The 19,622-nt window shown below is 39.1% G+C and overlaps 4 protein-coding genes across 5 annotated transcripts; 2 read left to right on the forward strand and 2 right to left on the reverse strand.

The window, feature by feature from the left end:
• Positions 1–944: 944 nt before the first annotated feature.
• LOC119989126 (B3 domain-containing protein Os07g0563300-like) lies at positions 945–8,759 on the forward strand. The gene is made up of 14 exons (XM_038834451.1): positions 945–1,288; positions 2,444–2,525; positions 2,662–2,760; positions 3,066–3,387; positions 3,540–3,882; positions 4,111–4,207; positions 4,651–4,825; positions 5,162–5,241; positions 6,011–6,058; positions 6,150–6,413; positions 6,578–6,627; positions 7,138–7,248; positions 7,340–7,407; positions 7,692–8,759. The coding sequence occupies exons 1-14, from the start codon at positions 1,164–1,166 to the stop codon at positions 8,471–8,473; spliced, it is 2,646 nt and encodes an 881-aa protein (XP_038690379.1). The 5' UTR covers positions 945–1,163; the 3' UTR covers positions 8,474–8,759.
• Positions 8,760–9,541: 782 nt separating this feature from the next.
• Positions 9,542–10,712, forward strand: LOC119989642 (syntaxin-124-like). The gene has a single exon (XM_038835293.1). The coding sequence runs from the start codon at positions 9,542–9,544 to the stop codon at positions 10,448–10,450; it is 909 nt and encodes a 302-aa protein (XP_038691221.1). The 3' UTR covers positions 10,451–10,712.
• A 156-nt stretch (positions 10,713–10,868) lies between these two features.
• On the reverse strand, positions 10,869–12,725 carry LOC119989644 (vacuolar protein sorting-associated protein 28 homolog 2-like). Of its 2 annotated transcripts, none has more exons than XM_038835294.1 (2): positions 12,570–12,725; positions 10,869–11,867 (listed from the first exon to the last, which is right to left on the reverse strand). In XM_038835294.1, the coding sequence occupies exon 2, from the start codon at positions 11,752–11,754 to the stop codon at positions 11,125–11,127; it is 630 nt and encodes a 209-aa protein (XP_038691222.1). In that variant the 5' UTR covers positions 11,755–11,867; positions 12,570–12,725; the 3' UTR covers positions 10,869–11,124. The 2 variants fall into 2 exon arrangements, with proteins under 2 accessions (XP_038691222.1, XP_038691223.1); XM_038835295.1 differs by having other exon boundaries at positions 12,446–12,583.
• A 4,577-nt stretch (positions 12,726–17,302) lies between these two features.
• LOC119987819 lies at positions 17,303–19,097 on the reverse strand. Its single transcript, XM_038832728.1, has 2 exons — positions 18,509–19,097; positions 17,303–18,273 (listed from the first exon to the last, which is right to left on the reverse strand). The coding sequence occupies exons 1-2, from the start codon at positions 19,095–19,097 to the stop codon at positions 17,897–17,899; spliced, it is 966 nt and encodes a 321-aa protein (XP_038688656.1). The 3' UTR covers positions 17,303–17,896.
• Between the last annotated feature and the right edge of the window lie 525 nt (positions 19,098–19,622).

The following is a 19,622-nucleotide window of genomic DNA, read 5'->3' on the forward strand; positions in this document are numbered from 1 at the left end:
CTAAAAAAAAAACAATTGTTATTTCTGTCTATAGCTGTCCCTGAGAGTTGCTACCTCCGCTTTGGTTTCATATGCATCCAAATCGCTCAGAGTCATGGAATTGATTTTTTTTTTTTTATCCCCTGCACATTGATCCATACATGGTAGTGCAACATCTCATTGATTAGCGATTCTGAGCCATTGATCTTGACCATAGTGTGATTTCAAGTTGACTGACCACCTTCGATTAATGGTAATAATCTGAACTGAAAAGGCCAACATAGGTTTATCTAGTTTGAACTTAAAAGAAAAATGTCAAAAAAGAGGCCCACCAAAAACAAAAGCCCGTGTGTTTGAAACTAAGGAGGAGTGTGCATTACGTGATTGCATGACTCGCGCTGGGCGGGCCATACATGACAAGCACTTTACCTTAAATGGAGCCTTCAATGCTCCCCTACTCCCTAGACTCTAGAGTACAAACAAAAGATTACTCGCTCCATTTGTGTGATAATTAATGGAACCAACAACTAGATGATAGTCTAATCAGTTATCTCCGGATATCACATAAGGTTAAGAGTTCAATTCTATATTGGTGTTGTGGTCCATTTTTAAATAGTTTGCAATGTGTCTCAATCCAACTCATTGATTCGTTCGGTTCAAATTTGGATTTAGTGAGTTGTACAAAAAACAGATATATTAAGTTGTTGTCGGTTAAAAAAAAAAAAATTAACCACCCACGGCATTGTTTGTTGAAAGGGGCATGTATGAAATTCTCGACCGCCCATGGCATTATTTGTTCAAAAGGGCATATACTTATAATTAATATGGGTGATAATCCAGAAGAGCGGAACAAGACAAAACGACGACGCTGAAGGCCACGAGTCGACGTGTTTTAAAAGCCGCATTATTGTTTATATATGGAAATTCACAGAACAACACCAAACGACAAAAAATTTACTCTCTTATATCACGCAGGGCACGCTCGAACTTAATTGCCATGTTTCGATTTCTCTCTCTAAAACCCTCTCTCTAAGCCCTCCCATGGTTGCAGACGAGGCCAATCAGGCCTTAACCACCATTTGAGACCAAACCTTTCCTTGCCTCCTCTACTATTTTCTCTCTACTTAATCTTGTCGCTTTATGTGTGGCTTTGGTGGTTCTTGTTTCTGAGTGAAGTAGTAGCTATGTCTCATTCGACGTCCTCCAATGTTTGCTTCAATCCGGACTGTGCAGAGTCGAAATCAGAGCGGCCGAGGAACGGATGGCGGCTCCGCACCGGGGAGTATGTGGAGCTTTGCGATCGATGCTGGTAACGGGTCTCATCATTTTATTTTGACCGTTATATTTTTGTCTAAACTTGTTTGTGTGTTTAATTTGATTTGAATTCGGGGATTCTGGAGTTTTCCGTTGCTTCCATGGAAGTGAATTTCGATGCATCATGGTAGGGTTTAAGCGGTGGGTTTACGTCAATGGTTCAATTTAGACTGGTTGTGGTTTTTGGGCTCCTTTGGACCTTGAGATTGCGTTCTTTGGGAGGTCAATTTTGGGGAAATTGATATTCTCTGGCTTTAAGTTTTAAAGTTTGTTTCAATGGAATGCGTCAACGGTGAGTTTCTGGGCTATGTTTGTTTAGGACATAGTTCCCAGAGGAAAATTATCCGAACCTTTTGTTAGTTCTTTCATTTCATTTTATGAACAATGGATTATGTTATTAGTGCATTTATATGCTCATTCCATGATCTCACAAATCGTGGTTATTTGGTCCATGTAAACTTGTGGCCAGTTTGTTTTTATTACTCTACCCTACTTTTCTGAGTTCATTGTTAATGCGGTTGCAATTATGAATCACGGAGTGAGAGATTATTTGGGTCCTTTATCCCAAACTATATATTCATCTGTTACACGAATACAATCGATAGGATATCATTGTCCTCTTTCCATGAGGAGGCAGAGACGGAGGAAGGCGCGGACGGGCCGGGAGAGGGAATGAGAGTTCCTGGCAAAACACTGAAAATGCCACCTAAAATCAAAGCATTGGAAATAAAAGAACCTATATGAGAAACTAAGTAGATGTGCAAAAGTGAGAATCCAGCACATGAATTCTTCTTTGCATTCATTCCTTTCAAAAGTTATATAGTCCATGACTTTTCTTATAACTTTTATCCATTAAGTATTTCCAGACTCTTCTTTTCTTTTTCTTTTTAGTTTCTGCTACTTGAATATGTTGACTCTATGCTCTACTCGTACAGAGAGATTGTTTGGGTAATTGATATTAATGGTTCTTGAAATTGACTAAACTATCATGAACTTCGAAGAAACCATTTTGATAGTAGTCTCTTTTCATATGGTGGCATATTTATATTGTCATGATAGTATTGTCTAGTATCTACTATGTCTGAGATGCCTTCATTCTTTTGCTTTTATGTTTCTTAGAAATTAACTCTGCCTATGTGTGTGATTTTAGTTCTGCTTTTGAGGAGGGAAGATACTGTGATATTTTCCACATTAATGCCTTCGGTTGGAAATGTTGTGAATCCTGTGGTAAGGTGAGCAGAAAAATAAAATTTGCTGTGACCTATATGTTTTTTTTTTCTGTTATGCTTGAAACAAATTGCTCATACTTTCAGATTTTTTTAAACAAATTTATTGCTAATATGTCTCATGGTTAATTTTCTGCTACAGCGTGTTCATTGCGGATGTATAGTCTCAGCCCATGCATTTACACTGCTGGATGCTACTGGAATAGAGTGCATTGCATGTACAAGGAAAAATGGAATGCTGGTAAGGATTTATGATTTTTTTTATCAAATCAGTTGTTGGTCATGCCTTATGTTGACACGAGCAAATTCATACTCCTCTGTTCTTAATTATATCCTTGTAATATCTTAATTGAATCGGAAGTAGTAGAGTCTAGAGTACCAAAAAAAAGTCTAGAGATCCCAGGTCTTTTGGTTCTTCAAGTGGTAGAATCATGGATGTGTAATGATTTTGTGGTTTTGTTTAGACTTATTCTAAGTTTGCGGTTTTGTCACATTGCTAGTCTGTCGACGAATGGTTGACTCATGACTTCATGTTCTGCATTTCAGGTTTCCAATCATGCATGGTCTCCGTCTTTGTTTTATCATGCACCTTTACATGAAAGATTTAAGGACATTTCTATCAAAAATTGGAATCATTTGGCTGGGTCAGGTCCTGTGCCATGGCGGCAAGCCGCCTCTTTGTTCCATTCCCCTAGTTCTCAGCCTGAATTGCATCCGAGGATGCCCTATGAAGTAGACAGACTGAATGCTGGTGACAGATTATCTGCTTCTTCCTTGGAACAGAGGAAAGTTGATGATTTTTCTGAAAGATTTAGGAATGGAAGCCTGAAGCTTGGTGCACAGGATGTGCCTGAGAATGGAAAAGCAGGTGTAGCCCTTTCACTTAATATGTTATGCTGAAGAAAATTTGTATTGATGATTTAGTGATTTACCCTTTCCTATCCCAATGTTGGAGAATTGGTGCTGTAGGAGCAGCAAGCTGGGTAACTGCTAAATCTGACATTAAACATTCAACTGCAGGAACTAATCATGAGGAGCAACTGAGTTCATCAATAACATTGTCACATCAGTCTTCTTCTTTGAGAGATGATTCATCTACTCCACAATTCGGCGTGCATTTACCTTGTTCATCTCCAAAAGACACAAATGGTCATATTGGAGCATCTGGGATTCATTTGCAGGCAACCCCTCCGCCTCCCCTGGCAAAGCAATTTCATGGTAATTTGCATAATGGAGTTGATTCAACTGGTGAAACTCAGAGTCGCAATGGGAGACCTCGAGCAGATGGCCGTGGAAGGAGTCAGTTACTTTCTCGGTACTGGCCCAGATTTACTGATCAAGAACTGCAGCAGATCTCTGGGAAGTATCCTTTGGGTTATTAAATTTGCTTTGTTTTTTAGTTGCTTGAAAATAATTAGAAGCTGGGACTGTTTTAGAATGATTTTATCAAATGTCCCTGAACGGACATCCCTAAACCCTATTCCTTGGCGGAATTTAATTTTGAATTCTTCTGGCTCGTGCTCTTTTTTGTTTGGCCTGCTCATTCCTTCTATTTATGCTGTAACATTATGTAAGACTTAACCATATGAAGTACGAATGCTATAATCACTCCTCTGTTTGAGAAGATGTTAAGTGCAAGTGATGCCGGGCGAATTGGGAGGTTGGTGCTACCTAAAAAATGTGCAGAGGTGAGTCTTGCTTCTCAAACTTTTGTTTTGGTTTGTTACCATCTTTGAATCCTCAGGGATGGTTTGCTTAGTGTTGGCTATAATGTCAATGGAAACGACATAGAGGTTGCTGAAATAGTAAATCAAGTATCAAAAAAAAACTTGGTATTATGGACTAAAATTAATTTGGCTCCCACATAGAACTTACAAAGCCCTTTCAATGTGCTGTAAAGTCTTTCTTTCTTTTCTTTTTGTTTAAATTTAGGTCACTATTGGTCATATTTCACATAGCGTGTTATTCATTTTATTAGGATTAGCTGATTAGGTGTACTTCAGAAATTTCTATATCTGCTGGAAAATTAATGATAATTAATCATGAGTTTTATTATTAGTTTTTGTCATGCGAAGTTGTTTAAGTTGACCCATGATGAAAATTAAGTACTTATACTGTCATCTTGAGACAGGCTTACTTTCCACCAATCTCTCAGCCTGAAGGTTTACCTCTTAAGGTCCAGGATTCTAAAGGCAAAGAATGGATATTTCAGTTTCGCTTCTGGCCCAATAATAATAGCAGAATGTATGTCTTGGAGGGGGTTACTCCTTGCATACAGAACATGCAACTGCAAGCTGGAGACATAGGTAAAATGCCAATATCATTGAAGATAAATAATTTAGTTTAAGTTATTGGGAATCTGGGATTGTACATTCTCTCCCAAGGTTGTGCTGTATTTTTTGTTCTTTAAGCTGTTTTTGGTTTCACTTGTATTGCATTTTGTATTAAATTACATGTCAATTGTATTAATTTAAAATGTGGTCTAAAGATATAACAATGCCCATCAATTTGGTTGTGTTTTTAATTTATTTGTGTCTTGTCTTTATCCTTAAATTCATCTTCCTTATAGCAAGTCAGTCAAACACCCATTGATTGACTACGTCATCACTTTGGTTGGAACTGAATTAATTCCAATTCCTCAGTTACATTTAGTCGATTGGAGCCAGAAGGGAAATTGATCATGGGATTCAGAAAAGCTTCAACTGCTGCGCCAGCTGATCAGGTATGATTGTACATTTACCAAAGGACCTATTTCCTTTAGTAAATTGCATTCTAGCACAAACTATATGGTAAAGCTGGCAAATGACGCATGCAATGCTTGCAAATGTATTTATCATTGATATTTGGAATGCTGTTAGGTCACATGGTTAAATGTCCATTAAATGGAGTTTCTGACTGGTTATTCCTATTGCAAATTTCATACCTCTATTCTATTTTTTATAGTTGCTGAAAATTCACAGCCTATAAACATTTGCTTGGTTCTTTTGAAAGATGATAAGTTTGCAATACTAATTCATGTGTTAGAGTCTTACAGAAACTAATTCCTTTCGTTAGTTATTTATTTCCTGTGGGATTTTATAGTATGGGATTTTTGAAGAAAGCCTTGATTGATATGTAAGCTATATCATTGTTAAATTTGCATTCATTCCCACATACTAGAAAAAATAATTTATAATCAGCTAAATCTAAGATAATTTTGCATGACGTTTTGCATGCAGCTGTGCTGCACTTGAATGAGGTCAAATCAATGTTCATTGGTAATAGATGGTATGGGGACTGGGGTATTAGAAGTAGGCGAATTTTTTCTACAAGCCTCAGATTTTGCTTTGGTATTTGGAGAAGTAGCTGATTGCAACTTTTGTTAATTAGTAACCTAGTCTAATATGACTTCAATAGTCAAGTTCAGACCATGACATCATCAATGACAATATGACTTCATTAGTCAAGTTCTATTTATCACTTGATTCTTGATTGTGTTTTCCCCTTCACAGGACAGTGAAACAAGCAAGACCGGCAATGGAGTACCTATGCTTGGAGATGTCAGTATCACGAAAACTATTGTTAGTTGTTTTCTCTAACTATTCTCTGCATAAAAAAAAACTCATCATCTTATTTCAATCAACCATCCAGGTTGAATTTGCAGATCCTAGTACATGGTCTAAAGTTGACAAGTCAGGTTACATTGCAAAAGAAGCTCTAGGAGCCAAATCTTCGATCCCTAGAAAGAGAAAGAGCAGCACACTGGGATCAAAAAGTAAGCGTCTACAAATTGAAAATGAGGACCTAATAGAGTTGAAGCTGACTTGGGAAGAAGCACAAGGATTGCTCCGCCCACCTCTGAACCACTCTCCGAGTGTTATCGTAATTGAAGGCTTTGAATTTGAAGAATATGAGGTGTCATGATTGCTGATTCTGACTCTTTTATATTGTCACTGTTTTCTTTTTTTCTTATTTTTTAAAATAAATTTCTTGAGCCAAATACTAGTACTGCCAGGTTCTCCTCTCTTTTTTTCTTTCAAAATTTCGTTTTTTAAGCCCTTACACATGGATTTCAACAGGATGCACCAGTTCTTGGGAGGCCAACAATTTTTGCAACTAATGATGCAGGGTAAATTCTTTTCTCTGAGGACCTTCCTTGCATCCATAGTTCTTAATTTTGTGATTATTAATGTCCTTTATGTAGGATAAGCAACATGAAACATTTTATTTATGGAGAGAATTTTATTGCAAGAGAAGGTATTTGTCATTTTATATGGTTTTGTAGACTTCAACTTTGGCCTGGATGTTTTCCATAGATTTTATTTCAAGTTGAAGAGACTTCTGATATTTTTGAAATGTAACTTGCATGTCGCATGGAAGAAATTGTAAGAATGGGATAATCATATGCTCTTTTTTCTAATTCTTGCCTAATTACAATGGTTATTGTCACCTGCTAAAAACTTTTTGGGGTACTATTGACAGGTCATGGCACACTGTTATCTTTCCTGAGATTGAATAATAGTTATCTTGATGTCGTTATTCATTGCTAATACTCAGCTTTATTATTGTTAAGCAGGCCCATGATTTCCCTTAGATCTTGTGTAGCTAGTGACTCAAAATATGTATTTGTTCTTTTCAGTGAAAAGGTGCAATGGGTTCAATGTGAAGATTGTTCCAAGTGGCGCAGATTGCCTGGAAATGCTGTTCTTCCCTCCAAGTGGACCTGTTCTGATAACACAGATCCCGAAAGGTACCACTGACATCCTTCTCACTCCCCCTTCCTTCTTTTAAGGTTTAGAATTCATTATACAATGCTTTTTAAAATTTTTTTGGTCTATCAGATCTTGTTCAGCAGTGCAAGAGTTGACGACTGACCAGCTTGGAAATCTTTTACCTCCCTGTAATTTAGGTATAAATTTATCTAAACAAACATTGCATTTTTCATTTTGCTCATATTTATATTTCATCATACCATGTCCGAGTCATTTTAATAAATAAGGCTGCCGCCTGCTGGTAGTGGTGGACCATGGTAAAGAGTCCCTATTATATTGTGTTTTGCTGCACTAGATTGCATGCATTAATTTTGATGCTTCTACACTAGTAAAGTGGGCATTTCTTGTTCAACATAGCCACATTTAATTACATTTTCCAAATTCATATTTGGTCTGTGGTTGACTGGTTGTGATTGGGCAGCTACTTCTAAGAAAATGAAGGCTGCTAAACAGGAACCAGACAATATCAAAGCTCTGGAAGGGCTTGACACTCTAGCCAACTTAGCTATTTTAGGAGAGGGAGGGGAATCACCAGCATCATCTCAGGCCACAACAAAGCACCCCCGCCATAGACCTGGCTGCTCTTGCATTGTGTGCATTCAGCCGCCTAGTGGTAAGGGCCCCAAGCACAAACAAACATGCACATGTAACGTCTGCCAAACAGTGAAGCGCCGCTTCCGCACACTAATGTTGCGGCGTGAGAAGAAACAATCACAGAGAGAAGCAGAAACGACGCGGAAGAAGCAGCAAGAGAGCAATCTTCCATTGCCTGAAAAATCATGTGATGATGACATTCTACCTTGTAATAACACAGCAAGCAGCAGCTCGGAACAGAAAAAGGTGGTGAGTGATGGTTCTGATGATGATCCTAACAAAACCAAACCATCCACTTCACCTTTTAAAGGCCAGATTGATCTGAACATCCAGCCAGAGCGAGAGGAAGAGCTATCACCTGATTCGGATTCTTGCAGCATGATGAGGTTGCTCCAAGATGCTACTGAGAGGTATCTCAAGCAGAGGTTGTCAAGCTCCAGTTGTGACAAGACTGCAGCGGGCAATCAGACAACCCCTGGTGGTGGCGGTGAAGGAACAGGAGAGAAAGCCAGTAACAGCGTCACGCCTGACAGTCATCAAGAAGTCGATAAAGACCGTTCTGTGCCTTCGTCCACGAAAGCACCTGCTTCCGCTCTATCGACAGCATAGGTTAATATTCTTTATCATGCAATACAATGTGGGACTTCTGTTTTGGGGACAGTTTTTGTTGTATGCTTGTCCACATCGGCATGTACCTTACACAGCTCTGTATATAGGACAGAGGGGAAAAGGCAGTAAACAGGTTAGGAAGCAATAGTGTTGTTAATTACTGATGTATCATCCTTATCGTAATTTAAGTGGACGAAATCATGCAAATGCTACTTGGTGTTGGTGGGTGATATGCTGAAGTCATCTATACTTTTATTTAAAAAATTTAAATTAGACTTCTTTAAAACAAAATTTATTATTGTAACAGAGTTTTGATGACTAAATATTGTGGTAATCTAATTTTTGGTCATTGAAAAAGTTCATTAGGTTTAACTTGGACATTAAATTTTCAAACCTTTCATGAATTCGAAGTTACAAATTTGTTCAAGTTGTAACATTTGCAAATTTGATGATCGATTTGGACTTGATCAATTCTTTTGATGATCAAAAATTATATTACCTCCATCACGGATTTAGAACATATACGTTTTTGTCCAAGAATAAAAATATCATATGCTTGTATTTGCAATTATGATCTTGCCATCTCCATGCCTTCCTCTCTAGCTGGGGGTGTACTTTTTTCCCCTAGTAAGTACTTGTTTGTGGTTGGGAAGAAAGAAGAGGAAGACCAAGTCAACCGAGTTATGTTGGGTTCCGACAAAAAATGAATGCCTTCTGTTAATTATGGATCAACCTTTTGTAGCACCCACTTCCAAATGTCCCCTTCTTTTATGTACTTTTCAGGTATTGTTGGTTGGTGTTTAATCACAAAGTGTCTTGAAGCCTCTCAAACCATCATCCCCACCCACAAACAAGGCAACTCGTCCAATCTTCATTAGTTGGTGACAATTTTGGTTTTGTCACCTCCCCTTCCTCATTAGGCGCAAGATTTTTGATGAGGAAAATTGAAGATTGTTGAAGAGAGGGAGGGACAAAGCCAGCATACTTGGGTTGTTTTTACTCGTACTTTTATCAATTTCTGTAGAATTAAAACAAAACCCATTTGGAAACTGATTAAAGTCAGTCAAGATGAATGATTTATTCTCAAGTTCCTTCAAAAGGTACACTGACCTGAAACAGCAGGCACACCTAGATGACAAGGAGGCAGGAAGAGAAGGTATGAATCTTGACAGATTCTTTGAGGATGTTGAGGGTGTCAATGAAGAAATGAGAAATGTAGAGAAGCTGTACAAGAAGTTACAGGAAGCCAATGAAGAAAGCAAAATTGTCCACAATGCCAAGACAATGAAAGAGCTTCGTGCTCGAATGGACACCGATGTTGAGCAGGTCCTAAGACGTTGCAAAATCATCAAGAAAAAGCTGGAAGCCTTGGAAAAATCCAACGCGACTAGCAGGAACGTTCCAGGCTGCGGCCCTAGCTCGTCAGCAGACCGAACCAGGACGTCGGTAGTGAGTGGTTTGGGGAAGAAATTGAAGGATCTAATGGATGACTTTCAAGGGTTGAGAGCCAGAATGAATACAGAGTACAAAGAAATGATTGAACGCAGGTACTTTACAATTACAGGCGAAAAGGCGAATGAAGAGACTATTGAGAACTTGATATCAAGTGGAGAAAGTGAAAGTTTCTTGCAGAAGGCAATTCAGGAGCAAGGGAGAGGTCAGATTATGGACACTATATCAGAAATTCAAGAAAGGCATGATGCTGTAAAGGAAATAGAGAAGAATTTACTTGAACTTCATCAAGTTTTCTTGGACATGGCAGCTCTGGTGGAGGCACAGGGTCATCAGCTCAATGACATTGAGAGCCATGTCTCACACGCTAGCTCGTTTGTTCAACGAGGGACGACGGAGCTTCAGGTTGCCAGGGAATACCAGAAGAATTCGAGAAAATGGACATGCATTGCTGTAGTTGCTGGTGCTGTTCTCATTATCGTCATCTTGTTACCACTCATGCCAACAATTTTGTCTATGTTGTAGGAAGGGAGTTTACTTAAGTCACTTCTTGTTCTTGGATGAATCTCATAACACATTTAAAAATCTTTTGTTTCAATTCCTGGTGAGGGCAGCCGTTTCATTGTCTCAAACCCATCTTCACAGAGGGTATAGAAGTGGAGATATGTCGTCCTTCCTATTCAGTCACTGCATAGTGCATATGCAATAGCCCTAGTAACAGTAATCATAAATAAGTTCACTCAAACCCTCACCTTAATCTGAATTATGTCCAAAAACTAGATGCAAATACTCTTACTTAATTGAAATACAAATTTGTTTGGTCTTAGTCACCTAAAATGGTTCAATCCAAAAAAGAAAAAAACACTCAAAAGTCTATGATGATCTAAAACCCATCTGGCAGAATTTTTGGCAATGGTCTTTTCCAAAAGTTGTGCAAGATGAGTAAGATCAACAGTCTGTGTTAACATAGATTATCAAAAACCAGGTACAGGGGCTCTCGGTGGCCAATTTCCAGATCTATAACCACTCAACAAAACAATATGATACACAAGGAAAGCCATGTGCTTCCAATAGCAAGGGGATTACAGAAAACAACACTCAAAACAATAGTAGATGATATATTGAACCAAATTGAAGTGCAAGCCCATTTCAGAATCTAATAAAGCCATACCCAACAATTACAAGCATGATCAATTCCCTCAAGTACCGGCAGTGGTCAAAGCCGCCATAAACGAATTGTAGGAGGACTCGAGATCAAAGTGGAGCTGTCGAGCTTGCTGCTCTGTCAACTCATCTGCTGCCCCCATTTTAGACAACCTCGAGATCCACTCCTTCATCTTTGTCTTACCCTCAAAGTCTGGTGGCAAAATAGTCAGCTTATTAAGCGAAGCAGAGAGGTCTGAGATCAGAGGGTGAACCTGATCCACGGCAACCATATTCAATTTCAGTGAATCCATTGCAGTGATGAAATTCTGTACACACTCCGCTACAATAGCAGCAGAAGTGGTTGATGAGGCTGCAGTAGCAAACCGGTGCTCCACTGTGGCAGGCAACCCAGAGGTCACAAGGCGGTTTATAGCTGCTGGGCAATCCATTTTGTACATGTCTGCAAAGCGCTCAATGCTAGGAACTATGTCTGTAAGTGTTGAAGCCAATGTTTTGAAGTGGGCAATAAGCTTTTGGCATTCAGTTTCATATTCAGACGAGGATATAACATCACGAATATAGGCCTTCTCTAGCTTCTCTGTGGCTTTTATAATAGCATAAAGCTCAGCGAAATTCTCATACATTTCTCTCTCGCGCTTGTCATTCCATAGTTTCACCTCCATTATGTTATATGGATATATTTATTATATACACTTAAGTAGTAAGATAAATCGAGGTTCTTGGGTGGGTTTGGAGAAGAGAACGGGACACGCACAAAGAGAAGAAATCTTCTTCACTGAAAAAGCAATCAAATAAGAAAAGGGGTAGTAATCAGGCAACTACAGCTGAACATCCTAACATTGAACACAACATAGATCATATGAAAGAAATCCAATGAAAAAGATACACACTTCCCCCACTGCATCCATCAAAACTTAACACCAGCCCAATAAAACTAGTAAAAAATTTCAAACTAACATTCAAACTGAAGAACATATATCTAATTAGCAAAGCAAGAGTACAATCAAACCCGATGTTTGTTTGGAAGCCAAGAAATCTAATTTAGCAACTGCAGCAATAAACCGGATTCTAAAACAAAAACAACAAACGTTACCAGGAAAGGAGAAAAAGAAAATCACAGAAGAAACCCTAGCAAAGGAGCGATGCTTCAATCAGATGATTTTCATAGAAATCGCTTTAGACTCCATTAATCCAATCAAATAGTTTCATAACAAGTCACCAAGTAACAGAAGCAAAACATAAAGCTTAGACCAGTCTCACAGAGAAAGGTCAACAAGCCCACCATGAGAACACCAACGAAGTAGATTAAAAAACCTAAATCAATAATCAAAGGATCGATAATTAAAAAATTACCCTAGATCATGGAGGAACACGAGAACCCCCAATGCGATCCCCCATTGATAGAATTCCAAACACACTATCAAATCAAAACGGGAGAGGGGAAAAAGGACTGGCCACAGAGAGAGAGGTGACTTACAGACAGGTGGAAACGCGGCTTTGAATTATGTGAAGCTCTCTGCAATTGCAGAGGAGAGAGAAATAGCGAAGATTTTGTACTGCGAAAACGGTGTGTGAGAGAGAGAGGGGGTTCGGTTGCGTGTGGTGTCAAATTTAAATATTATTGCTGCGTATAGCACCTCCGTCACTTCATGTAGCAGTTGAGAAAGGAAAACGGGCCCGTTTTGCGGTGTAGTGCACTACTGCTTTGTACTGATGGGCTTGGGCTTTAGCTGAAATGGTTGGGCCTTAATAGTCAGTTGTCCGATGGACTGAGTGGAGTTCGAGTTATCAAAAAAATGAATTGCATTAGGGGTGTCCATCGGGTGTGTAGACCCGGAACAACCCGGAGACCCGGCCCGATCCGGTTCTTATCGGACTGGCCCGATGTGATTTTTATCGGGCCGGGTTGAGCCCGGCCCGAATATCAGTTAACAAGGTCGGGTCCCAGGTCTGATAATTATGTGTTATCGGGTTATTGGGTCACCCGATAACCCGATAACTTATTTAGTTAATTATTACATAATATATATAAAAAAATTACTAATGAAGTCTTAATACTTAATAAATTAATATAATATCATTAAGTCATTAATAGAAGTGAGAAGCCTGACCCATATCAAAAGTAGCTTAAGCTCTTCCGCCTCATCGTCTCTCCACTCCAATATCCATCAACCACCACCTCTACGACTACAAGCACACTCACCGGCCACCGCATCCATTGCATTCTCTGATACTTTGTTGCTTCTAATGATGGAGTTCCGATGTCATTGTCATCTATTATCCTGATTTCAAGAGAAGAATCGCTGGGTCTTAAGGTATTTTTAGGTTTTCTCACACTTTTGGGACTGACTCTCCCTTACTCAGTTACTATCTTCATCACTTGGTCTCTGTCAAACTCGCTCTCTATTACAATTATGCCAGCGCCTGGAACCAGATCGGAGAACATCAATTGTGAGCACTGGGCATCTCGATTTCGCTGGGGAGGGATTGGATTTTGACCTATCGCATAGCAGACGGTTGATTTGCCAACTCTGGTATGATGATTTCCCTTATTCTTAATTGAATTGTTAATTTTCTAATATTGATTCCATGATTTGCTTTATTACTTTGTGTTGCGAAATTATTTTGCTTTATTGTTTTATTGATTTGCTTTATTGCTTTACTGCTTTGTGTTGCGAAATTACTTTGCTTTATTACTTTATTGATTTGCTTTATTCATTTCAAGTGAATAAATAAACATGTGTATGGATCATCTTTCATTTCTTTTTTTCTTTCTTTTTCGTTTGTGTCTAATAGCTCCTTGTGGACTGATCTTTGATGAAACAAGAAGGTTAGGAATGTTGATGGATTGTTCTTTTAATCATGTATGTTGATCTTCTTGCTTCTTTAGGGAGGATATCAAATACTTTATTGATCATTGAGAATGATGTCCTTGACTGTATAATAACTCTGTTTATACGGCTGAAAGTTATGAATTCTTCAATGAATAATACCAGGTGGTTTCTCTAAAAAAACAACACAAGATTACTTTAATCCACCCTAATGTTATCCCATCTAAGTCCATTTCAATCCACCCTAATGTTGTTCATATCAATGTCACATTGTGTGCAAGAGATTTTGTCCACCCTAATGTTGCCTACTATGCATACTGCATTATAAACTTATATTGCAAACTGTGCATTATTGGTTTACTGCCTACTATGAATCTTAAAAATGCAGATGGCAAGAACTAAAAGGAGAAATCCTCCTCTACCACCAACAGTACCTACACTTATGGGTCCACCTCCACCACCAGTACCTCCAGCTCCTACACCTACTCAAACTGAAGAGGAAATTGGGGCTTCAACACAGCCTGATACTGTCACATCTTCAGTCGCTAAACCTAAAAAAAGAAAAGAGAGATCAGAAGCTTGGGATCATTTCAAGAGAGTGGTAGTAGAAGGGAAAGATACAGAAGCTATATGCAATCATTGTGGGGCTAAATACATGGCTGATGGCAATAAACATGGCACGAAGAATTTGAAAGTCCATATCAAAAGGTGCAAAGTTTTGCAGGCCAATAAAGGTCCCATGGACAACTACACAATATCTTATGATGGAGATAGGGATAAGGATGGTACAAGCCTAATCAATGAAATGAGGCTTCACAAATTTGATGCCAGTGCAATCCGTGACAGTCTAATTGAGTGGATAATTTGTGATGAACTCCCATTCAGCATTGTTAGAAGCCCTAAATTCAAACAATTCTGCAAGACTATGGAGCCTCAATTTAATGTACCATCACGGCAAACAGTTGCTAGACATGTTTTCAAATTGTACAATGCTCAGAAGCTGAAGTTGAAAGAGTCTTTAAGTGGTTCCATAGGCCGAGTTAGTCTCACAACTGATATGTGGACCTCTTCCAACAATACAAGCTATATGTGTATAACGGCGCATTTTATTGACAAAAGTTGGATATTGCACAAGAGGATTATCAGTTTTAGTATGGTTGAGGACCATAGAGGAGAGGGCATTGGTAAACAATTAGAGAGTGTTACTAAAGAGTGGGGGATAGAAAAAATTATGTGCATCACGGTTGATAATGCTGCTGCAAATGATGGTGCAGTAGATTGGATGAAGAAATATGGGTCTAAACATGTGTTGGGTGGCAATTATCTCCATGTTAGGTGCTTTGCTCATATCTTGAATCTAATTGTGAAGCACGGCCTACAAAAGTGTGTTGAATCAATTAAAAAAATTAGGAATGCGGTGAAGTATGTGAGATCGTCTCCTAAGAGACAATCCAAGTTCTTGGCTTGTGCGAAACAAGTTGGTGTTGTTATTACTAAATCTGTGTGTCTTGATGTGGCGACACGATGGAACTCCACTTATTTGATGTTGGAAGTTGCTCTAGAGTATGAGCTGGTATTTGATCGCCTATACCATGAAGATTTAGGTTACCGTGACTCTTTTCTCACTACAAATGTTCTTGGTACACCTGGTTTCAATGATTGGGAGAATGCTAGGAAGCTTATCCCTTTTTTGAAGCCTTTTTATGATGCAACTATAGCATTATCTGGTAGTACTTATGTCACAATCAATAACTACTTCTTTCGGTTTCAAGCTATCCGAGATCATTTGAAAGAAGCTCGGACGAGCAATTACAAAGTAGTTTCTGAAGTGTCAGTTGATATGATGAGCAAATATGACCAATATTTTGGAAATACTTCAAAGGTCAATATGCTAGTTTATGTTGCTCTAGTTCTTGATCCAAGGAGTAAGTTGGATGTTTTCAAAAGAGGTTTAGAGTTATCCTTTGATAGAACAACTAGTACCGAAATATTCGAGGGGACAAAAAAGTTGATGGAGGACTTATATGAGCAATACCGTTCAGCTTTAGAAACTCCACAATCACAATCACATGTTGCACATTCATCTCAGAGAAGTAATTCAGGTTTGGCCTCATCATCATCAACCTCTAAGCCTAAGGTCACCAATATGTGGGATATTGTTTGTGATCGAGCTGAATATGCCACTTCTATATCTAGATCGGAGTTAGATAAGTATTTGGCAGATGATCGCGAGAATCCAACGGATGAGTTTGATTTATTAAACTTTTGGAAAGTGATGGAGGGCAGATTTTCAATTCTTGCATCCATTGCTAGGGATATATTTTCTATCCCCGCTTCAACTGTTGCTTCAGAATCTGCATTTAGTACCGGTGGTCGTGTGATAACAGATCGTCGTAATTCCTTGCTGCCAAGAACCGTTGAAGCACTCTTATGCACACAAAGTTGGTTGAAAAAGTGATTTCAATTGAGGTTGATGAGATGATTCTTGATGATGATGCTGCTGAAGAAGTGGAGAGGGTTGCTGAAGAAGGTAATTAGATTTTCTTACTTAATGCAATGGTGGATTATAACAAGCATTAAACTTTTATTATTTTAGAAACTATTTTATCTATTGGTGTTTGAGCTTTTATTCTTTTAAAGTATTTGCAGAATTTCATTCAAGTTGCACTTATTTGTCTCATTAGGTTGTTTTGAATATTGAAGTAACTGAACAATTTTTTCTCAGAATTGGATTGTGGATCTTATCCATGTGGACCTCCTAGTGCCATGACTATGCTAGACTCCTCAAGTGCAAGTGTATGTAATGTTGGGGAAGGTTGAAGACTTGAAGACAAGATTGTATGCGATGACTATGCTAGACTCCTCAAGTGCTACTGTATGTTATATGGCATGTTATATGGACTTAGTGCCATGACTTTTGTTTACAGGTCTTTAAAAAATGCATGTTATATTGTTGCTCCTCAAGTGCTACTGTATGAGTGTATGTTATATGGACTTAGTGCCATGAATCATGTTTACAGGTTTTGGAAGACTGTATGTTTTTGTTATATTGTTATGTTTCATTTGATGCCATTTTTTTAACCTCTTTTTAAGGTTTTTTGTTAAATTGTGAATCAATTTATCAATATGTAATTCTGTATTCAAGAATTTTGAAACAGGTATTCAGGGCTTCAGGTGGGCTTAGGGCCTGTTTAGGGTTACCGGGTCACCCGAAACCAGGACCGGTAACCCGGTAACCCGAAACCCGATAACACGGTTACTTCTTAACAGGGTTATCGGGCGGGTCATTTATCTGTCAAAAATCATCGGGTCGGGTCCAACCCGGACCGATAACCCGGAACCCGGCCCGATGGACACCCCTAAATTGCATTACCTCGTTCCTTAGGGGTCCCTATGTTTTGACTCAAAAAATTTTGAAGCCCAGTATCGGAAAACAATTGTTAGGACTTAGGATTACAATCCAGGCCCAAGCTGAAGCAGAGGATCCAGTTGATCACGACCACAGTTGAAAGACAGATTGCTTGAATCGGCTCAATGGGGCCAACTTTTCAGCCAAGGAATTTACACTCTTCTCCAGTATCCCTCTCTGGTTCAGGACTGGGGGCCACTGTCCACTGATGAAGACGGGAGAATCTAGGACTGGTCAGTTAAAAAGGGTATAATAAGTGTTTATATCATCCTGTAAAAGAAAAAGAAAGCAAAAGAAAAGGAGACGAAAGTGGGGTTAAAAAGAAGAAAAGGTGAAACACTACTAAATACACCACACAATACGATTATACCGTACTGTACTTGTTCCTTTAAAATATGAATCAAAGAACAAACATCAAGTTTCATTCTTTACACACGATTTTACACCTATATGATCATCACATATTGAAAACCCCATCTGTATCACACTCTACTCTTACTCTCTATCTAGTATCTATCCCATCAGTATTAACTCCATTTAAAAAGGGAAGCACAATCAATAGCTTCAACGGTCAACCATTGCCTTATGATGATTCAAGGATTCTTCCCTCTGCAACCTCATCTCCTCATTGACTTTCTTTATGAACGCCTCGACTCGCCTGTTCAACTCGTCCTGACTCACAGACGGTTCTTTCCTCGGCTCCACAGGAGATTCTGTCGCAGGTGGCGTCTCGTAATTGGTCCTGTCCGTGAACGTCTCTGATTTCTTCACCAGAGGTGGGTCCTCCACGTCAAAGCTGCTGCGACGGCCATGATTCTCCCACGCGTCTGACTTCTCTAGATGCCCAGTTAACAGCATCGCACGGCCATCCGTTATCGCCTTCCATGTGTTCTCGAGCGTCTCGTGGCGCTGCGGTTTCGAGACCTTCGAAGCTTTTCCACCTGCAAATTCGCAAATACCGTAAACTCAAAATGACCACTTTGTTCTCCTAATTTTTAGTGTCTTGTAGGGGGTATTTTGGCATTTGCTCAAGTAAAAAGGTGTTTTCTGAATCGATCAAAGACGACAACGTTTCACATAATTACTATGCCAAAATAAGAATTATCAATCAATAGATTCAAATTTCGAAGAGCGTTTACCGCTAATCCCACCACCGTTACAGTATTGAATATGTACCTTCAGGAATGGCTTTAACCGGTTCCCGGTGACCGAACGGAGCCGAAATTTTCTCCGCCGGCAAAAGAATTTCCGGAATCTCAGGCTGATCTCCCCTCTTAGGCAGGACCCACGCCGACCTGGAGATCGGAAGCGCTTCCTCCTCATCAACGTCCGCAGATCCATTCAGCACCACAATACTCTTGTCCTCAAAAGTCCTACTCTCTTCCTCCGCCTCGCTCTGTTCATACACGAAATCATCATCCGCAGCCGATGTCAAGTGGAAATCAGATCGAATCACCGTTGAAACCTGCTCAGAGTAACCGAACTCTGGCACCGGATTAGTCGACATCTTCGCCGGCACAAATACTTGCTCAGGATAATCTTCCTCGCGATTCTTATGGAAACGCGAGGAGGCGGCGATGATGATGATGATTCCGTTGATGATGAAGTAGAGATACGGAGGCTTGAGCCAGGAGAGGAGCCAAATCAATGCCTGACGAGCCGAGAACTCCGTCACCAATGGAACACATAATTTCAAAAACAAAGCCAAAGACAGCACACCGATGGAAATGAAGAAGACTCTGATAGAGAGCAACATAAGCGCCATTCTATTCACAGGTCACACACTCTCTTCCTTTCCTTCTCTGCTTGGATTTTGAGAGATTTTTGGAGTGTTTTCGTTAATGGTGGTGGTTAACGGAGTGAAGGGGATAGTGGGGTATATAAAGAGGGAGGTGTAGGGCCGTGGTTGGATAATGTATTTTGGATAATTCTTTAGATACTAAAAAAGTGACCACTAAAAGATTATCATTTACTGCGGATTGTTGGATGTGAAGTGGATCTTACATATGTGTTTTTAATCATTAGCTATTTTAACGCCACATAGATTTGGGGGACTTTTGAGAGTCTCTAATATTGTCCATATATTTTAATCGATGGAAATAAAACATTACATTATACATATTCGATTTGGATTATTTATCTGTTTCGTAGAGCAGTTGTGTTATTTTCAATACCAACGGTTAAACTATTGACAAAAAAACTTAGCTAAAGCAGAGAGTTGTTTGGGGAAATTTTGATTATTGTTAGCGGTTAAGCAGTGTAAAATGTATTTTTGTTTTTATTAATTATT

Source organism: Tripterygium wilfordii, chromosome 21 (genome assembly GCF_013401445.1).
Source record: "Tripterygium wilfordii isolate XIE 37 chromosome 21, ASM1340144v1, whole genome shotgun sequence".
NCBI classification, from domain to species: domain Eukaryota; kingdom Viridiplantae; phylum Streptophyta; class Magnoliopsida; order Celastrales; family Celastraceae; genus Tripterygium; species Tripterygium wilfordii.